This window comes from Rhinolophus hipposideros (genome assembly GCF_964194185.1).
Source record: "Rhinolophus hipposideros genome assembly, chromosome: 9".
Lineage (NCBI taxonomy): Eukaryota > Metazoa > Chordata > Mammalia > Chiroptera > Rhinolophidae > Rhinolophus > Rhinolophus hipposideros.
Genome location: NC_138055.1, coordinates 17,782,610 through 17,803,421, shown reverse-complemented (window position 1 = coordinate 17,803,421; position 20,812 = coordinate 17,782,610). Strand labels below are relative to the sequence as shown.

At 36.4% G+C, this 20,812-nt stretch overlaps 1 protein-coding gene across 1 annotated transcript in view; it reads left to right on the top strand.

Moving 5' to 3' along the window:
* Window positions 1–20,812, top strand: part of UTP20 (UTP20 small subunit processome component) — a 91,285-nt gene that overhangs the window by 45,133 nt on the left and 25,340 nt on the right. The window contains exons 28-41 of the mRNA XM_081060393.1: window positions 4,861–5,004; window positions 5,744–5,823; window positions 9,238–9,455; window positions 9,978–10,122; window positions 11,232–11,319; window positions 12,191–12,334; window positions 12,474–12,524; window positions 12,627–12,779; window positions 13,991–14,146; window positions 14,486–14,626; window positions 15,676–15,813; window positions 17,001–17,140; window positions 17,391–17,473; window positions 19,748–20,025. Of these exons, the coding sequence (XP_080916519.1) occupies window positions 4,861–5,004; window positions 5,744–5,823; window positions 9,238–9,455; window positions 9,978–10,122; window positions 11,232–11,319; window positions 12,191–12,334; window positions 12,474–12,524; window positions 12,627–12,779; window positions 13,991–14,146; window positions 14,486–14,626; window positions 15,676–15,813; window positions 17,001–17,140; window positions 17,391–17,473; window positions 19,748–20,025 (1,959 nt within the window). The remainder of the gene's footprint in view (window positions 1–4,860; window positions 5,005–5,743; window positions 5,824–9,237; window positions 9,456–9,977; window positions 10,123–11,231; window positions 11,320–12,190; window positions 12,335–12,473; window positions 12,525–12,626; window positions 12,780–13,990; window positions 14,147–14,485; window positions 14,627–15,675; window positions 15,814–17,000; window positions 17,141–17,390; window positions 17,474–19,747; window positions 20,026–20,812) is intronic.

The window sequence follows — 20,812 nt, the reverse complement described above, 5'->3', positions numbered from 1 at the left end:
AGAGGGATTGCTCGGTCATATGGTAATTCTATTCTTAATTTTTTGAAGAAACTTCATACTGTTTTCCATAGTGGCTGTACCACTGTGAGGGTTCCTTTTTCTCCACAACCTTTCCAACACTTGTTATTGTCTTGTTGATAATAGTTATTCTCACAGGTGTGAGGTGCTATTTCATTGTGGTTTTGATTTGCATTTCCCTAATAGCTAGTGAAGTTGAACATCTTTTCTTATATTAAGTGTATATTTTAAAGGAGATGAAATAGTAGGGAGGGAGTGAGTTCTCTATGCATCTCAGAAACCAAAGTCAGGCATAGTTGAGCTGATGTTTCTTAGATTTTAATTTCGAGAGCCTAGAGGACATCTTACACTGTTCATTTACCCAGAAAGGTTGGAGAATGAATAGAATACTGTTAGCATCATCCTGTTGTTTTGAGACAGAGTTAACCCAGAACTCTTTTAAAAGTAAGTGCTTGACTACTATAAGCGCAAGTATGAATAAAGATGAGCAGCAAGATCATACAAAGTAAGCCAGCTAGCTAGCTGCCAAGAGACTTCACGAGGTGGGTGCAGTAATATTTTCTGAATTATGTTCAAGACAATATATTTATGTTCTGTTGATACAGGTATGTGGACATAAGTATACTCTTTGGAGTTTAGGGAAACTTAATGTCTTTAGAGAGTAAAGGTTTCTTGAAGAAAATGGGACTTGAAACAAAGATCCATACTCATTTCTGTTGTTAATTCTCAGTTCATGATAAATAGGCACAATTTTAATTTAAAGTTTATTTCATTTGGTTTGTGGATATGCCTGGTGAACTGCCTCTCAAATATGATCATGATGACTGAAAACTACAGCCAAAATTTTATCCTGCTTTTCAGGGCTCTGCATAGATATGAATCTATTTTAGTAATGAAATAATATTTTCTGATTACCAAGACCCACAAGTTTAGAACACACCTTTCATTTTGGTAGGCACCATTGTGTTTTCCTCATTCTTTCATTCAAATATTAATTTTTCATCAAATATTAATTGAGCCTTTACTATTTGTCAGGGACTATTGTAAGTGCTGGGTACAGAGCAGCGAACAAAGCAAACAAAAATATTCTCCATTTACTTATTCAGTAAACACTTATTTCATACCTACCATCTACCGGATATTGTTCTAGGTGGAGAATGAAAAAGGTAAAGCCTCAGTATCATGAGGAGAAAAATAATAAATCAATACACAGATAATTAGAATAATGTCAGTTGATGGTAAATTCTGAGAAGAAAATAAAATGAGACCCATCTACAGATCTCTGAAAGTCATTCTCTGTGTTGCTCTCTCCTCCCTATTACTCTGCTTTGTGAATTCTAGCTGCCTTGGCCTCCCCGAGCCACACAGCTCTGTCACAATGTCTGATATCCAGTCAAGTTTTACCAGGCATACCGAGAAGGTAGCAAATTTTACTCACAATGAGGAGAAAAAAACAGTCAATAGAAGCAGACCCAGAAATGACACAGACAATAGAATTAAACAAGGACTTAAAATGGCTATTAGAAATAGACGCCACATATTCACGAAATTAGAGGAAAACATGAGCATGTTGAGTGACATGAAGATGTGAAGAATTTAAAATAAAATGAGAGAATGTAATAGCAAGTGACTGAACTGGGGGTCGATGGGTGCTTCTACTAGGGTGGTCGGGGTCCTGTCTAAGGAGGTGATATTTGAGCTTACACCTACCCAGCCATGGGAGGAACATTTCAGGCAGAGAAAATGACTAGTAGCACAAAGTCCCTGAGGTAGAACAGTCTTGTCACTTTGTAAGAGCAGATAAAGGCTGAGGTGGCTAGAACACAGGGGGCAGGAGAATGGTACAAGATGAGCTCTAGCGGTAGGCAGGGCCTCATGGGCTATGACGAGGACCTAGATTTACTTCTAAGAATACTAGGAAACCTCTGAGAGATTTGAAGCAGGGGATATCACTTTGATTGCTTTCTGGAAAAGAGGCTGTGGGGGACCGAGAGTGGAAGCTGAAAAAAAAGAGGTTTTGGAAAATTCTTTCTCTGTTATGAAAGCTTCAGGGCCATAGGGAGAACTATACGAGAATTTTCACTTATGCCTTATAGCAAGTGACCGTGACTTTATCTCTGCATGAATATATTAAATCCTGAAAGGTTGAAGGTTTTATAAACCCTCTGTAAGTCTTCTGACTTTCGGTTAACTTAGAAGAAATTACTCAGTAATGCAGCCCTACTCCCATTTCAATAATCAGTAACTCAAAGGATCATTTATGCAATTTCACACTTCATTAGTTAGTGAGGTGCTAAAATTCTTGACAGCTAGGAGGGGTATTTTTGTTTTGTTTTTAATTCTTGGACAAGTCCAAAGAATTCCTTGAAGTGCTGTAATGAATTACTGCACAGTAATACTGCTTACGTGAGTTAAAGTTCTACAGTCGTGTGTTTGAGCTAAGTCGTACATTTACTTCTTTGCGTCCTTCAGATCCTCCAAGGTTTGATTGACACTCAGATGTGTATTGTGAAGGTCGATTTGGTTTGGTATTATATTTTTTGTACATTTAAACAATGGAGTAACTTGTAAATTACATAAACTTAGTCATGGTGACTATTCCTGTAGGAACTGAAGTCTGCAATTGCTCACTTGCAGGGTTTTCCTCCGGTTTATTCAATACTTAATTGAGTAGCCCGGGCAGCTGGCACTGTAGTTACAGAAGTGAATAGAACATGCAGATCCTTCTCCATAGAAGGGGGCTTGGTGGTGTGGATTGGGGAAAAGGTGGGGGGTGTCTGATTTGATGTCATGTTTGCTAAAATTAGTTTATTTGCTCCAGAGGATCATGATGCCATGGTTTTTGCATGTTTTTTTCAAGTATCAATGCTAGTTTTTATCTTTCACCAAACATGATGTAGATGATATTGCCAATAGAACTGAAGCAGAACAGAATGACTTGTAACTGTGTCACCATCTTATCATTCCCTGTTATTTCCTCTGTCTTTGTAACTTGGTAGAAACTTGATGAGTATACGAAATATCATGATTCCTCAGACTTGCACAGCAAATTAATGGCATCCTTATTCCTATTCACTTGAATTTAAAACGTGCTCTTCCAGATTCAAATACTTCTGTTGATCAGCATATTAGATTTTCATGACAAATAACTTTCCAATTTAGTTTTCTTTGTAATATCTTGGCCATAAGACTTAATAAAGAGATTTGTGTTTTCTTCATAAATTGCAGGGTGGTTTTTAGATTTTGATGTAGGTAATTAAAGTGATGTGTAAAAATAAGTTGCTACTTACATATCCAGAGCCCACAGTATGTAAATCATGTGTAAAAACTATTAGGGGTTGACTCTCCCCCCATGTGTTTGGTTTTTACAACATTCTGTGCTTGGGAGAAATCTGAGGCCTTTTTCTCTCCTCTGCCTGGCCTAAAGGTCTTCATATTCTAAGATCCAGTGAAAAATTCTGCCTCTTCCATGGAGCTTTACCCTTCTCAAATTCATAATTTCTCCCCTATCCAATATCTTTGGCATTTTCAGTCTCTCACAGAATTTACTAATTTTTCTTTCAGTAAGATTTTACATTGAGGCCCGGATGATGGCTGTCATGCCGTTGGACCCATTAGTGGGGGCTCAGTAAATTGTTCTGCTCTGAGCCAGAGCAAAATGCCTTCATACGATATGTGATTTCTAAAACTCCCTAGAGGAGGAGATGCCAGTAGAAGAAACATTCTGTTATAAAAGAAGTTTTCTGTTAATTCAGATATCCACCCACTCTAACCTCTATGCCTCTAAACGAACAAATTTTGTTTTTTCCAACATGTATTTTCCTTTAAATTATGTATTTTGAGATCTTCCCATGCCTTAATTCAGTCGCCTCATGCTCCCTTACTGCTCAAAGTATTTCACTGTATAGAGAGACCATAAATTAATCCCCTAGCCTAGTTTTAAAAAGAATAATTGAAAACTCCTAGTTTTAAAAAAGGTGAAAAAAGAAATAATACAAATGTGAACACAATAAGGAGTGTGACCTTCATTTAAAATGAAGCTTTAACTTTTTTTTCTCTAATCTAAGGCATTGTGGTGTGTTTTGTTTAGAATGTTCTGTTCATTGTAAGAAATCAGGATTTTATTTGAGACAGTTACTTGAGTAGAAAAGTAAAACAATATGGAATACAAAAAAGCTGTTCCAGTTGTGATTTTTTACCCCCTAAGGATACTCTAGTGTGATTTTACTGGGCAGTGATAATGGAGCACATTTCACCATTTATTTTTATTTTTGTAAATTGGATAACAGTGTGTTTTTCCAGGACCTATCAGCTCCAAGTCAAGTCGTCCTTCAATGTAGCTGTGGAGGGCGCAGCTCAGCTCCAAGTGCAGTCACCATTTTCAATCTTTAGTTGCAGGGGCGCAGCCCACCATCCCATGTGGGAATTGAACAGGCAGCCTTGTTGTTGAGAGCTCGCACTCTAACCAACTGAGCCATCCGGCTGCCCCCCTGGCAGCTCAGCGACAGCTCGTTGTCTTCAATCTAGTTGTGGAGGGTGCAGCTCACTGGCCCATGTGGGAAACCCACTGTCAACCCTGTTTAGAGCTCGTGCTCTAACCAACTGAGCCATCTGGCTGCCCCCTCACCATTTAATTTTTTAAGTCTCTGCTTTCCCATCTTGTTCAATGAAAAAAGCAATATAACTTGCGCAGTTAACATTTCTATGTGAATCAGAGCCAAAGTCAACACATTTAATAACAAGATGTCTAGTTTGATTTTTAGCTATCTGAGCAAGAGTGCCTCCTTGAGGAGTCAAGCATTAAAACTATATATATATTAATAGAAGATCTTTGTTTTACAGATACAGCTGAGGTTTATTAACCCACTGAAAAATTTAAGACGTCTTGGAATCAAAATGGTAACTGATATCTTTTTGGATTGGGAGTCCTACCAGTTCAGAACAGAAGAGATTGATGCTGTATTCCATGGTGCAGTTTGGTCCCAGGTAAACACTGATTTCTAATTCTGCCTGGATACTTTCTCCTCTTCCTTTCTTATTACTGCTCCAGCATATTCTATGCCCAGACACGAATGCCTGTCCTGATCTTTTCTTTTACATTGAGCCTTTCTTTATTTCTGGAAGTTTTAAAACCCATTTTTTTGCCTCCACTAACGCCTAAAGCCCCAGAGCTAGTTTCTGAAATACCATGGCATTTATACTTACAGCTAATTTGAGAATATGATTGTGTCTCTTAAACAAATGTAACTTAAGGGTTTATAGACCTCACCTGATGTGTCTCTGGATTTTGACAAGCATGAGAGAAAATGCACAGGTAGTTTTGTTATGTTTCCTCGTTTGATTTCTCTAGTTGAGACCACTTGGTGATGATATCTAGTATAGTTATAGCTAAGAAGACTATACAAGAAACTTGGTTTTAGGAAAGATTTCTTGCTGCTTGAGCTCTGCCATCTCTGAGCAATTGAAACCTAACATACCGGGTTCCTTTCAAGCATCTATCATTTCCAGGCACTACCTTTCCATTTTTTCCTGTGTGGATGTTATTTTGGATTACCTTAGTTTTTCCTCAATCTGTCCTTTAACTGTTAATCTCCATCCCTTGACTCTTTGATCCTCTGGTGTGGTTTCTGTGCTTGTTCTGCTTTTTAGGTTTTTTTTGTTTGTTTTTTTTCCCTACAATTCCATATGTTTTTATTTTGTAATCTGTTTTCATTTTGTGTCCTAGATCAGCAGGCTTGGATCTGAGAGTCAGTATTCTCCTACTCCTCTGCTGAAACTAATTAGCATTTGGAGCAGAAATGCAAGGTATGACATTTTTTCCCCTCTTTAAAAATGGCAGTCTTTTACACTAATATAGGGCACTAATATAATTTATGGCCTTCCATATAGGGAACTAATAGGTTCAGTTAAAGAGAATAAGGCAACTAAATCTCAAAATACATAGTTTTAAGAAAAATATAAGTTGCTAAAAAATACACATAGTGTGATCCAGGAAAATGCTTGTGCATGTGTGTAAATAGAAAATGAAATAGAAAATATCTAGAAGGGTGCATGAGAAACTGTTAATGTTACTGTAGCATATGAAGATTTGAGTGGGCCAGAGTGGGGAGGGGGGTTTTTCATGATACAATTTTGGAGTATTTGAATTACTTATAATCTATAAAAAAGGAAAAAATAGGTAAAATGACAGTTTGCAATTTAATGTAAATTAAAACTGTGGAATATATATTACATTAAAACGTATTTTTGCTATTTTTATAGTTTCATTAAAATTTGAATATTCATATTGAAATTGATAAGGATCTTCTACCAGTGTATATAATAATTATGTTAGCAGTTTGATTTGGCCTGGTAAAGGGAAAAAGAGTATGTGAATCAGCAGATAGTTAAATCAGCACATAAATATTACCATTTTTTGCATACTTGCTTAAACATAAAAGCTGATTTATAATTGGCATTCTGTGTCTTTCTCCCAGTTCCCACTGAAAATCAGAAAAATTTTATAGGCTTTTTAGATTTTCTACACATCTTCTATTCTTGGTAAAACTCCACCTACCCATACATGAAGCTCTCGTGGTCATAAGTTAACATCCTCTTGAGGACATTATGAGCTGTTTACAGAACCTTTATCCACTGATGGCTCAGAGATGCTGTATTACCGACCAAATGCATATTTATTGAGAAATGTGGAAAGTACCTGTGCTGTTTATCTCGATGATGGAAACAGACTTAAGTTTGTCCTAATCTGTTTTGAAGAATGAAAGATAGAATAAAAGAAAATGTTTTATTATTGATTCAGTGATGTTAAAATCTTGGCATCAGTTTGTACAGAATTGGGATCATACTGTATAACCATTATGTGGTGAACATTTCCCCATGTCATTAGATCGTCTTCAAAAACCAGACCTTCACGTTGTCTTCCTCAGGAAAGCCTGTTTTATTTTTACTGGTAGCAAGGGTTCTTTTCACTTATTTCCCAATCTGAGAAAGCAATTTCATACCTTGTTTTATCTATCACTGGACATTTATAAGCAGTATTTCATAAGCATACTTGAGCAATGTTTTACAGTTGTGTGATTTTCAGGCAAATGAACTATGACGGACTATCATTCAAGAAGACTTTACGATAGTGATTCAGTTTTATATTAGTTGGGTCCTTACTCCAGGTGAAGACCCATTTCATTCTCTTCTGCAATTTCTCTCATTTTTGGTCAGAGTCAAATAGAAGGCACATGTTAATGGAGGAAATAAGCAGCAGAACTTTCTTTTTCCTTCTCTGTTTAACACTTACTGAAATAAATCTTTAGAAGGGTTGACTTCCCTTAAAATCTTTATAGCAATAGACTTGTAATTGTGTGAAAACCAATTGATTGGAATGTTACTCTTCAATAAAAAAAATAAATTTTTATTTTGAAATATGGTTACAGTTTACATAATGTCAATCAGACATTTAAACAGGTTTTCACCTACAGAGAAGTCTAGCGTTTTACTTTGTATTTGGGTAAATGCAGGTAGAGTGGACCTATAGGCAATATCTTTACACTCATAACTAAGGTTAAATTGTCTCAGAAATCAGGTAAACTCAGGACAACAACAACTTGCTTACTAAGTAGAGTGATCATATAATATATAATCTATTTTCCAAACTGAAACGTTCCTGAGGGTTCAAAGAGATGTTACAAATTATTAAGCCATAAGCTGGGACTGTCCCTGGCCACTTTCTTAGCTGCTCAGGTTCTGGCCACTATGACCCGGCGTGGCTCAATCTTGCCCTCCTCTGAGTTCTTTCCACTCCTGGGAGGCCCTGTGACCACAAACTGCCTTTATTGCACTCATCTGTCTTCATAGCTTACCTGCCTAAAGCTCCTTGAAGGCAGAGACCATTTCACATTTGTTATTCTTCCACTACAGAGGGTTAGCCCTCTTAATCCATGGTTAGTCGATATTTCATTGCATGTTGCATAAGTGATTAAAGTTTCTGATTGAACCATACACTTAAGCTTGGAGTATGTCCAGTGTTCTGTGGGGCATCAATTTTATTGCTGTTCAAGAAACACAGTTCGGTCACTTAGAAGTTGCATTGGGTTTGAATGGGCTCTTGCTAGGATCTTGCAGTTGAAAGCAGTTCTCTCACCTTTTCTGCTTGAAAAAAATTTAAGACAACAAACAGCATAGTGGTTAAGAGTAGCCTCTGAAGACACACAAACCTAACTTCAAGTCCTAACACCACCATGCGTTCTTTGGCAAAGTTGGTCTTTCTGAGCCTCAGTTTCACCATCTATAAAATGAAAATAATAATGCTTACCTCATATGTACAAGATAGTACGTAAAGAATCTTTCCTGGTGCCTGCCCACTCTGTGCCCAGTAAATGTTGGACAAAGATGTCTGAATACAATCTCTTAGAACTTTTCTCTCAGTCTGTCAGTACTGAGTATGTTAAAGTGCTTCAGCTCATTTTCCAGTGATGATGAATTGGTAAAGCCAAGCTATCTGAATTTTTTCAGTTTGACCTTCTTACTAGTTGTTAGGATTGCATGTCTGACTGTAAAACAACTGCTGGTTTGCCCTTGTCTGGAGCACCTCTGTGCCCTCTACCCTTGTTGGTTTGTCTCTGCGGGGTGGGGTGCTCGGTTCATTTGTGAGGGTCTTTCCTTATCGGGGGTGGACTCATGCACCTCCCCCAACAGATGAGCCTAAGTTCTGAATGATGCATATCCTGGCACAGCAAATGTTTGTTTGGTCTGCACTCCTAATTTCCATGTTGTATGTTGTTTTAAGTGAGTGTATAAACATTCACGTTCTAGAAGGCTTATAATTAATAAATAGCCTCTCTTCAACGAATTTGTTTTCATAAAGGGCTTAGACTTTGGAAACCTTGTTGTTCAAATCTCAGCTCCACCACTTGTTAGCTCAGTGCCTTTGGAGAAGTCTCAGTTTCTTCCTCTGTAATGGGAAAATGATCCTACCTCACTGAGATGTTATGAGGATTAGATGAGAAATATACATATAATACCTAAATAATTTGCTGTTTGTGAGGTGCCTAGAATTATTATCAATCAATTTTAGAATTTAAAGTCATTTCCCTTTTGAGTATCTTATTAATGTTCATACATGCACACATATATATTTGTTAAACAATATGAAAATTCATAAGGAACATGTTTTTAGAAATAAACATTGAGAAATAAGATGACTATTTCAATGTTATTTTCTTGCAGATATTTTCCTTTTCTGGCTAAGCAGAAACCTGGGCACCCAGAATGTGATATCCTGACCAATGTTTTTGCGATTCTCTCAGCAAAGAATCTCTCTGAATCCACAGCCAGTATTGTGATGGATATAGCCGATGACCTTCTTACCCTTCCAGATTTTGAGCCCACAGAAACAGTTTTGAGCTTGCCCGTAACTGGATGCGTATACCCAGAAAGTGCAGATGGTATGTATGCTGCAAAAAGCAAATGACTTGATTTCTGAGGTAGCGTTTTTCCCTCAGAAAGGAGAAAGTCAATAGAATTTGACTCTTTTAATAACTAATGCTATTGAAAGCGTTTCTTTTGTCTGGAAATTAATACCGACTTATAAACTGAATTTTCTTTGCAGTGGTAGAAATTCAGGTTATTTAAGCTCCAGAAAGTTCAACTACCCTCCAGGAAATTATCAGATGATTTCCACTGTCATGTCTCTGAATTCTTCCTACCATATTATCCTAATAAGTCTTTTACTACTACTAAAAGTGGTTTAAATAAAGCCTCAGGGGTCTCTTATATAAATTTTTAAGTTATATAATGATATAGCTATTTTGACTAAGAATAAAGTTATTTAATCTTTAGAGTTGAAATCTATTACATTTTCATGGTAATTGAATGCTTTCCTTGTCTGTCATTATGAAGATATTATACAGTTATCATTTAAGAGAATAGTTAATTAAAACCAAAACATCTGTCACTATTTATTTCAGAGTCTATCACAATAGGAGGACGATTAATTCTACCTCATGTACCTGCAATTCTCCAGTATCTCAGCAAAACCACAATAAGTACAGAAAAGGTGAAAAAGAAAAAGAACAGGGCACAAGTCAGCAAGGAACTTGGCATTCTTTCAAAGTGAGTGATAGATTGGTCCTTAAAATAAGTTTGTTTTGTTTAAGAGTCAAGAAAATCTTGCAAAGGGTTTTAAAGGTTCTTTTGAGCAATAAACCTAGTAGTACAGTGGTACCTTGGTTTTCAAACAATCCATTCCGGAAGACTGAGTTCTGAAACGTTCAAAAACCGAGGTGTGGTTTCCCCATAGAAAGTAATGTAAAATGGATTAATCCATCCCAGACCTTTAAAATCAACCCCTAAAACTGCAAATTTAGCATGAGTTTTACCATCTAATGATACCATAGATCCATAAAATTTACAGCGTTCGTAAACCGAAATGTCTGTCAACGGAGATGTTCGTAAACCAAGCTACCACTGTATATACTCGTAATTGTGCTTTCTATACAGTGCAAGATTGGTAAACTTGAGTGCAAAAAATGATTCTATCTTAAGCTCTAATTGTTACAGGACTTGGTTCTTGAAAGTTTATTTTTTCTTTTACTTTCAGCAACAATAAATGATATATTCTTTGATAAAATGATAGACTCTTCCAGGAACTTCTTTTAATTGTTTTATTTGCAGAATGGGAAACCACACTTACTACACTTGTTAAATTTTATCACAGGCTACATGGTAGTGGGAAGATGATGACAAATTAGGCACCAGACAGTCCAGGGTTGGAAAGACCTGTTCTGCCACTTTCTAGCTATGAAACATAACTTCCCTGAGCCTCAGTTTTCTCTGGGCAAAATGGGGCTAATAATTACTGCATCATAGAGCTATTGTGGGAGTTGAATTGAAATACTTTACATAAAGCTGTAAACAAATCTTGGCACTTAAAAATGTGATTTCCTTGAAAAATAAGAAATTACTAATTGCCAGGTAAAAGCATTGGAGTTTACTCTAACCCTCCTATACAATCACGTTACAAAAGAAATAGAATAGTAGCCTAAGGTTGGAGAGAAATAAGAGTTGGCACTGCTAAATAACTGAGTTAAATTTTTAATAAATGTACACATACTTAAAAGTACCTGTGTCTTTCCTCATGGATGTTTTTCTACAAAAAATCTTAACTTCCTAGAGAAACACTTGTATGTCTCCCTTACTTACCACTGTGTTTTCTTCTCTAGGATCAGCAAGTTTATGAAAGACAAAGAACAAAGTTCTCTACTCATTACACTCCTCCTTCCTTTCCTCCACCGTGGCAATATTGCTGAGGTACAAATGGACAGGACGTTACTTTGTCTTTGAAGTAGCACATTATTAGGCTTATTTGTGAACAAATAATTTTATTGGTTAGATTCTGTGATGTGCCTGTTGCAAAATATTTGTGGAAAGACTTTAGACAGAAATATAAAATTGAAAATAGAGGAGAAAAGTTGGGACAGAAGTAGAAATGAGAGCAGGCAAGAAGGTGGAGGCATCATCAATTATGATAACACCAGAAGTGTCAGCCCCTTTGTTTTCCTTTGTTTAGCTTCTCATCCATTTCAGAATTTTTTTTTTTCCTCTCTGACTTTGGTCAGTAACAAATCTGGAACACAAGAAGTGCATTGTATGGTCTTAAATATGGATCACAGTGGCAAAACTAAATGAAAAGTCAGATTGCTTTAATAGTGAGACATAGCTAAGAGTTTCTGATATGGTTTTCAAACAGTAGTGCAATCTTGATTAAAAGAGCCTTCCCATGGCTCAAAATTACTTATACGGCCTTAGTAGTTATACTGAACACCTATATAATCAGGTAGTAATTCAGGTTAGAAGACCACAGATCTGTAGACAACCGGAGGTGTATATTTTTCTTCAGCAAGCTCATTTTTCTTGGCTCTTTTTTGACTAAAACAGAAGAAAGTTTGTTTCAAAACTATGCATGTTTTCTATTAGAATTAAAGGAAGAAACTGTTCATGGACATTATAATGGATTTTATGTTAAATGCTAAGAACTTTTAAAAGACTACGAAATAACTCTTCCAGTTACTATTTTTACTTCTTACTTATAATTGTTTTCTGTGCTGTAATATATTAAAGCCAAGTTGAACAGTTTTATAAATTAATTGAACTATGATTTCTCTTAATATTTCTTTCTAAGGATACAGAGGTTGATATTCTGGTGACAGTACAAAACCTGTTAAAACATTGCCTGGAGCCTCCAAACTTCCTCAAGCCTCTGGCAAAACTCTTCTCAGTTACTAAGAACAAGCTGTCAAGACGATTGCTTTGTACAGTTTTCGAGGTCTGTAATATTCTTTCTTTTTTTTTTTTTTTTTTTTACCCCATATCACCTCTTCGAGTTGGAGAGAGGGGAAGATGAAGGGAGGTGGGCACAAAAGTTAAGGTTTTATTCTCTAACATACTGTTTTCATTGCTTTTAGACTCTTTCTGATTTTGACAGTGGATTAAAATATATTACTGATGTTGTCAAGGTAAGAAAGAAAATCTTCTCTTTTCTTCAAAAGTATTGTCATTTGTATTTATTTAAGATTCATATGCTTTCATTTATGTCATTTCAATGGCATTTCTCGTAGCTTAACGCCTTTGATCAAAGACACCTTGACGACATCAACTTTGACGTTCGCTTCTCAGCATTCCAGACTGTCACCTCTTATATTAAAGAGATGCAAACCGTGGATGTTAACTACCTCATTCCAGTTATGCATAATTGTTTCTATAATCTGGAGGTAGGTTTTTATAGCAATCCTCTATGAAGTGTTTTTTGTTGTTTTGATAATGCAAGTACATGATCTAATTTGTGTTTTGAGGACAGGGGCTTTTAGTATAAAATGTCTTTTTTTTAGTTGTAGAATATTTCGTTTGTCAAAGATCATATTGTTATTCTCATGATATGAAAGACAAATATTTTGAATAACATAACATATTATGTTATGAATATATTCCACATAATATGTGGAAGCTCTGTGAAAAGTCAGAAGAGCTGTGTATGAATAGGGAAATCCATAGAGACAGGGGCTATGGGGGGAGGGAAGAATGGGCAGTGACTTCTTACTGGTACAGGCTTTCTTCTGGGGGTGATGAAAATGTTCTGAAGTTAGACAGTGGTGATGGTTGCACAACCTTGTGAATATACTAACAACCATCGAATTGTACACTTTAAAAGGGTGGATTTGATGGTATGTCAATTATATCTCAATTTGTCAGTTAGGTAACTACTATTTGACAGTTTGCCCTCTTGTATTGATATGATAAAAATAAAAGGAGTTTGGACTATATTAAGTACCGTGTTGCTGAACTCAATTAAGACCTCAAAATGGGCAAAATGAAACACTTAATTAATAGTTAGCCATATAATGGCATCAGTAATCTCTTTGTGACTTTTTATAGTTCTTCAGCTGATATATAAGGATTGTATAATATATGAAAAAGTAATCTCCCCATTTGGGGCTCATTCTTCATATGTCATGTTAGATTTCAACACAAGGAATTCTAAATCACTGCCCGGGTGGCTGAGTTGGAAATACTCTCTCTATACTCACTACCTACATTCTCAAACCAGGAATTCTAGTGCAACTAACTGGAATTATAACCAGCCATTTTCAGTGATCACCTGATACTGAATATTGAAAACTAGCTTTACTGAGCCTTTTATTCTATTTACTTTGAGAAGGAAAACTAAATTAAAAGCCTGTGTCATAGTATTTTCTGAAATTAAGTGACACTTAACAGTAAGCATGGTATTTCAAAGTCATTTGCTGTATTCCTTACAGCCCTTCGTTTGGTTTTTCCTTAGGTATGAAGTACCTGTGGGACATTTCTTAGTAGGAATTTTTACACATAGCAGTGGCAAAATTTTGTAAAGTCTTTCACTAGGAAATAAATTCCATATTAACGTTATTACAAACAATAATTTGGGTGTTTTTTTTCCTGTTTTCAGTTAGGAGACATGTCTTTAAGTGATAATGCCAACATGTGCTTGATGAGTATCATCAAAAAGCTAGCTGCCTTGAATGTCACAGAGAAAGAATATAGAGAAATCATTCATCGTTCACTCCTGGAGAAACTGAGGAAAGGCTTGAAGAGCCAGACAGAGGTACTGGGGCTTGCAATTGTAGCAGTCTTTTAAGTACTATTAATACTATCTGTGGTTTTGAGTTATGTTTTTATTTTTCCCTGCTACTGCTTAGAAAAGCAGCCAGGGTTTAGTACATTTAATTAAAATACTTGATTGTGTAAACCAAACTTTTAACAGGGAAGTAAGAATGGAAAAGAAAGCAATCATATCAGATTTTATGTAGTTTGTTTTTACAGTGGGAATGTTCTACTTTTAAAAAAAATTTTAATGATTTTTTTGTGTTTCTCTGTATTATATAGGAAGCAATTTTTTTTTATTTTAAATAAAAATTTTGTTTTCTCAACTTGGTATTTGCAGAGTGTTCATCAGGATTATACCACACTGCTTTCCTGTTTAATTCAAACCTTTCCAGATCAACCAGAATTTAAAGACTTGGTACAGCTTACTGATTTCCATGATCCAGAAATGGACTTCTTTGAGAATATGAAGCACATTCAGGTAGAGGACAATTCTGATTTTTTCCCCCTGCCTATAAAATAAGCATTTCAAATAGTTCTGTCTCATTTAAAAAGATGTATTTTAATTTTCCAAAAGGTTTTGAACTTCTTATTCCTTGGTCTTCATGATATCAGTCAACTTGAATAGGAGATGATCATTTCCTGGGGTCTGATTACCTTGGTGGTATCACCAACCGCAATAAGTGTCGCCTTTCTCTGCCGTTTTTATTGATTTTTTTCCCCTTCTTCTGCCTCCCTCCTCCCCATTCCAGTTCAAGCCATTGTTTCTCAGTCTAGTTGTGTAAGACACAGCTCCCTGGCCCATACTGGTATTATAGGCCTTGCGTCACCCCCACCCTCAGGCAGTCGGTTGACCCGGTCGTCGGTCGGCCACTCACAGCTGCTCTCGCCAGCTGTCAGCTTCTCACACACAGCTGCTGGCCACTCACGCTGGCCACCGGCCGCACATGGCAGCACACTGGCAGCCCACGATGGTTGCCGGCCACTCACGCTGGCTGCCAGCTGCTCACACTGGCTGCCAACCACTCATGGCGGCTGATGGCTACTCACGCTAGCTGCCGGCCACTCACACTGGCCATTGGCTGCTCCTGGCAGCACACAGTAGCCCACGGCAGCATAGCAGCCCGTGGCAGCCCACAGCAGCTCATGCCGAGCTCCAGCTACTCAGGGCAGTCCAGCTCCAGGGAGAGTTGTTCACAACCTTAGCTGTAGAGGGCGCAGCTCACTGGCCCATGTGGGAATCGAACCAGTGACCTCAGCATTAGGAGCACAACTCTCCAACCACCTGAGCCACCAGAATGGCCTCTCTCTGCCTTTTTAAAAGAAGTTTCAGTGCTTTTGGATCCATTGTTAAACAAGTGCTATGGATTATGTTTTTGGAAGCAAATCGAGGCACAGGTGTTTCTCATGTAACACGGACTCTATTTCATTCCTTAATCTTTTCATGGAAAAGGAATATGATAACTGAAATGGAGCTGGTCCTAGGTAAGATTATTCAGTAACTCATTCAATATTTTATCTTATTCATAGATCCACAGGCGAGCAAGAGCCTTGAAGAAACTGGCAAAACAACTAATGGAAGGCAAAATCATGCTGTCTTCTAAATCTCTCCAGAATTACATCATGCCTTATGCCATGACTCCAATTTTTGATGAGAAAATGCTCAAGGTAGGGTATTAGATCCAGAAACCAGTGAACACCTTTCCCAAAATGTACGTGAGGAATGGCATCTGAATTTGGTGGTATGTGTTTTGATGTTGTCACCATAATCAGAGGCTTAGTTCTAAAGCCCTTAGCATTGTGCCGGGCACATGGAAAATGCTCCATAAATGGTGGCTTTTATTTTTACTATTACTCTCTCACAAAGGCCAACCACAAAATATTTCCACTCTTAGAAATGACCACAGTCCTAAGATGGCATACTTTTATTTTTGTGTCATAGGACTTGATTCTTATAAACTCCACTGATCAGCAGAGTAGTCGTTTTCCCAAATGGCTCATAAGAAATGAAACAGAATAATAGCTACCTTTTCTTTAGCACTATATCAGATATAAGCACTATTGTTAAGTACTTGACTACGTAATATGACTTCTTCGTCACCACAACTCAACCCTTTGGGTAGGGACTGTTACCACTATTTTACAGGAGAGTAAACTGAGAATAAATGAGGTATGTAACCTTCTCAGAGACATACCACTTTCCTCTCTGCACAGCTCTCTCCTCTCTGGTACTCAGCCTTGTGGACTCTGGCCACCATTGCCTCAATTCTGCCTTCTTCACTCAGACACTGGGCCCTTCTAGGTTTCCCCTCCCATGCTCTGACCTGACAGTTCTCTCTACACAGTGATTGGGGTCATTATAAAGCACACTTCATTTGTTTACCTCCTCTCAGCGGTCACTGCCCTGCACGGTTTGATGTCTAAAGTCTGAAAACTGTTGTTTCATATATTTTTGCCTGTTTTTCTAGTTTAAGGTATGAGGGTAAATCTAGTTCCTCTTCTCTATCATGATATTAAAGAGAAGTTTCCAAGGCAGTGTACTTTTGAATGTTGAGCAGTGCACTCTATAGTTAATTTTGGCATTTGTCAAGTTTTACAGATTGAATTTACTTGAAGCTATTAGGGTGGTCTGAGTGGAAAGAGTCCAGAATGTGTTAATATCCTTTAGGTAAAGGAAGGTGTCATTTCTTTAATTGACAGCATCTTTTCCTAGAGGTAGGGGGTGGAAATGGAGTATAGTTTGGGCATTCTTTTATATGATTGCTGATCACCTAAGCTTTTTAATGTACCACGTTAGCTCTGTATTTTATTAGCAAATGCTTGCTTTTTGTTAATGCTTTTGATTTGTTTTACAGCATGAAAATATAATCATTGCTGCCACGGAGATTATTGGAGCTATTTGCAGACATCTCTCTTGGTCAGCATATGTATATTACTTGAAACATTTCATTCATGTCTTACAGACAGGACAGATCAATCAAAAGTTGGGTGTCAGGTATGGTCAAACTTCTTATTTTGTTTTATTTTTAAAATTTAAATTTTGGATTATTTCCTGAAATAGTCTGTCTGTAATTTCAGTGTACTTTTACATTGTATTAATGAAGTTATGCTAATGTTTGTTAAATTCAAAAATACCTAAAACTGGTAAAAATAATTTTAATGTTTATATGTCTTTAAATTCTCCTTTTAATTATCAAATGATATTGTTAATCAAATGCATATTTCCTGTACCTTTTTTTTAACAGTTTGCTAGTAACAGTGTTAGAAGCATTCCACTTTGACCACAAAACTCTTGAAGAACAAATGAAAAAAATTCAGAATGAAGAAAGTAAGTTTTTAATACTTTCTTAAACTAGGTATCTATCTTATTTTTTGATAATTTATGATAATGAATTAAAGATGGCAAAATTCAACTTATTTCCCTTTTTTTTGCTCTCGTAGCAATAACCAGTGAATGAGTCAGGAGGAAGTTAAAATGAATGGTTTGAGTATTCTTATAAAAACTTATTTAACAATAGAGAGGGCCAGTCTAAATTATTTAGGTGGGAAAATCTGAGCTATAGGTTACTTATTTACATAGAAATCCAGTTTTATTGCCTTCATGTTTGGAAAGAGCATTAAGCAACGAATGCAAAGAAAGTATAAGAAAAAGATTAAAAAGTGGAGCAGTAAATAATGAAATATAAAGTAAATACCATAAGAAAGGATCATCAAACTAAAAATAGATATTTAAAAAGACTATAAATTGACAAACCTCTGACAAATTTGATCAGTGAAAATAGAAGGCATAATAAATATTAGGAATTTTAAAGATCACAACTAAATGATAAGTGTAAAATAATATTATGATCTTTGTACTTATAAATTTGAATACTTGGCTGAAATGTACAAAATATAAGAAATACAAAATATAAAAACTGACTTTAGAAGAAGTAGAAAATCTGGATGGATTTCTAAACACTGAAGAAATGGAATCTGTAGTTAAAAACCTCCTCCTAATGAAAACACCAGCTTGAGACTGTTTTATAGGCAAGTTCTACAAACATTTCAAGGAATAGGTAATTTCAGCCTTAACACCAGCCATTTCAGACGACTGAGAAAGAGGAAGCCCCGGTAACCCTTGAGGTTGGTAGAATTCGTTAATGGAATTTTAACACATTCGCATAAAAACATGCGAGTATCTAAATAGACACAAGGGAAACATTTGATTAAATTCAATATATGTTCATGATAAAAGCAATTATCAAGCAAGGAATAAATAGAAATTCCTTTAACCTCTTAAAAGATGCCTTTTAAAAACCTAATGTGACATTATAGTTAATAGTAAAGGATAAAAAGTCTTTGCTTTAAAACCAAAATGAGGCAAAGTATGATACTTGCTAGTACTTATATCGAACATCAAACTAGAAGTTCTAGCCAGAACAGAAAAATAAGGAAAATAATGAACACTCAAATGGAACAAGGTATTTATCCTAATTGTTTTGGCTAAAGACGTTGAAATATTCTGGCCCTTAGTTTGCACTCCTCCAATGTTTCTACTCAAAATTTTCCAATTCAATTCATGGTAAAATCACTCTGGAACCACACTAATGAATAGAAAAGACTGATTTGAATGTGTAAGAACCACTGGTGTTTTAAACAGTGTTTTAAACAATAATGTACTAAAGCTCCTTAATAGTTTATCTTCAGTCATTGAATCTGCATTTGGCAATTACACATAAATAGAAACATTAAAAAATTAAAATACTTAATTTGCTTAACTCTGTTTTCTTCTTAGATATGATGGAAGTTTAAAACATTCATTGAGCATCTACTATGAGCTGGGCTTTTATAAACATTACCTCATCCATCTTCATAAGAATCTTAGTTATTAGTTACCCCATATTTTTGATAGACGTTAAGGTTCAGAAATGTAAAGTAAAATTCCCAAAGCTACACAGCCAGTAAACAAAACAAAGGCTAATAGCTACCATTTTTTGAAAGTCAGTGAGTGTCAGAAATATATTTTAGGTGCTTCACAGACTTTATCTCATTTAATACTCACAATAGCCTTGCAAGATAGGTGCCCTCTCCATTTCACTGGTGAAATTTAACCCACTAGGGTTAAATTAATTGACCATAGTCATATGGCTGGTTAGCAGAGCCAAGGCTTGATTCACCCCACAATACTATACTGTCTAATTTTCTGTAATAAACAGAACCCTACCATAAGGGACCTTTCTGCATAAGAACTGTAGGCTGTCATTATAATATTCCTACTCGTGAATGTCGATTTTTGCTTTTGGAAACCTTCAGCCTCAGTACTTTAGAAACTTTCATTTGGTTAACGATCCTCCTACCCCACTGGCCTCCCAGTGTGTTCCCAAAATTTACACTCTTTTATAATTGTCAATGTACTTGTCTGTATTCCTCATTAGACTCTAAACTGTGAGAAAGCAAAAAACCATAGCCCTCTCATTTATTAAGGTTTCCTTTGCCCTTATCTTGCCTACCCATCGTTGGTGACTAGATATTTATTATTAGATATTGGTAGAAAAGATTACTTAACTGTGTTGTTTTCCTTGTTTGATTTAAGATGGCTTGTATTGTTTACTAAACATAGGCACAGTAGAAGAGATTGAGTTGCCAGAGCATGAAGCCATGGAATTAGAGCATACGGATGAGGAAGAGAAGGAAAACAGATGTAAGATTTTGTCCGACAACAATGAAGAACTAGGAAACCCTGCTCCAGGAACAGCAGCTAATGAAAACGAATGTATCACCAAGTCCATCTCTTCCCTTCCTCGGAGTAAGGAAGAATTGGAGAGAACAATTAGAAATATCCAAGGAACCATAACCGGGGATATCTTACCCAGGCTACATAAATGCCTGGCATCTGCGGTAATTATTCTGTTTGCGGCCCAGCAGGTCTGCGTGAACAGGGGTGTTTGTGGGGTCCTGTCAGACTGAGGCTCCTATTATCGATTGACTTCAGCTTTTGGGTTTTCTTTCATCTCAACATTTCACAATTCACCTTTCTCTTGTCTTGTCACCTTCAAGTTCAAGATGATGGCAGCTAGGCAATGTTCCTTCTTTGTTATGATTTTCATATGGTAGGTATATGTTTTTCTATCTCCAAAGTAGATATTAAGATGACTCCCACTTCCAAAACAGGTTATTAAAAATTAGTCTGTTTCCTTTTTCTCATTCTTGGAATGAAAAACCCAACCCATGGAATGAAAAACCTGTTGTTCAAAATTACCTTTCCACTGTTAACAGGTACAACATTTAGGAGTGGATTTTCCTGAAGCCAGAGCCCGCCCTTCTTAGTATAAAACATGGGTTGGCAAACAGGCCATTGGCTGAATCTGGCCTGCAGCCTGTTTTCTTAAATAAGTTTTGTTGGAACACAATGATACGCATTCATTTACATGTGGTCTAATTCTGTTTTTGCATTACCACAACAGAGTTGAGTAGCTTCAACAGAGACTAAAAGCCAAAAATACTTAACTATCTGGCCCTCTACAGAAAACATTTGCCAGCCCTTGCTAAAATACTGACTTGGTCATTTTACGTATTAGTAAATAACCTTCTTGTATGAGGCACTGTATTTCCTGTGTACCCTCAATGTCCCTCAAACACATTGAAGTCCTAACTGATACAAATTTTATATGACTTTTATGTATTT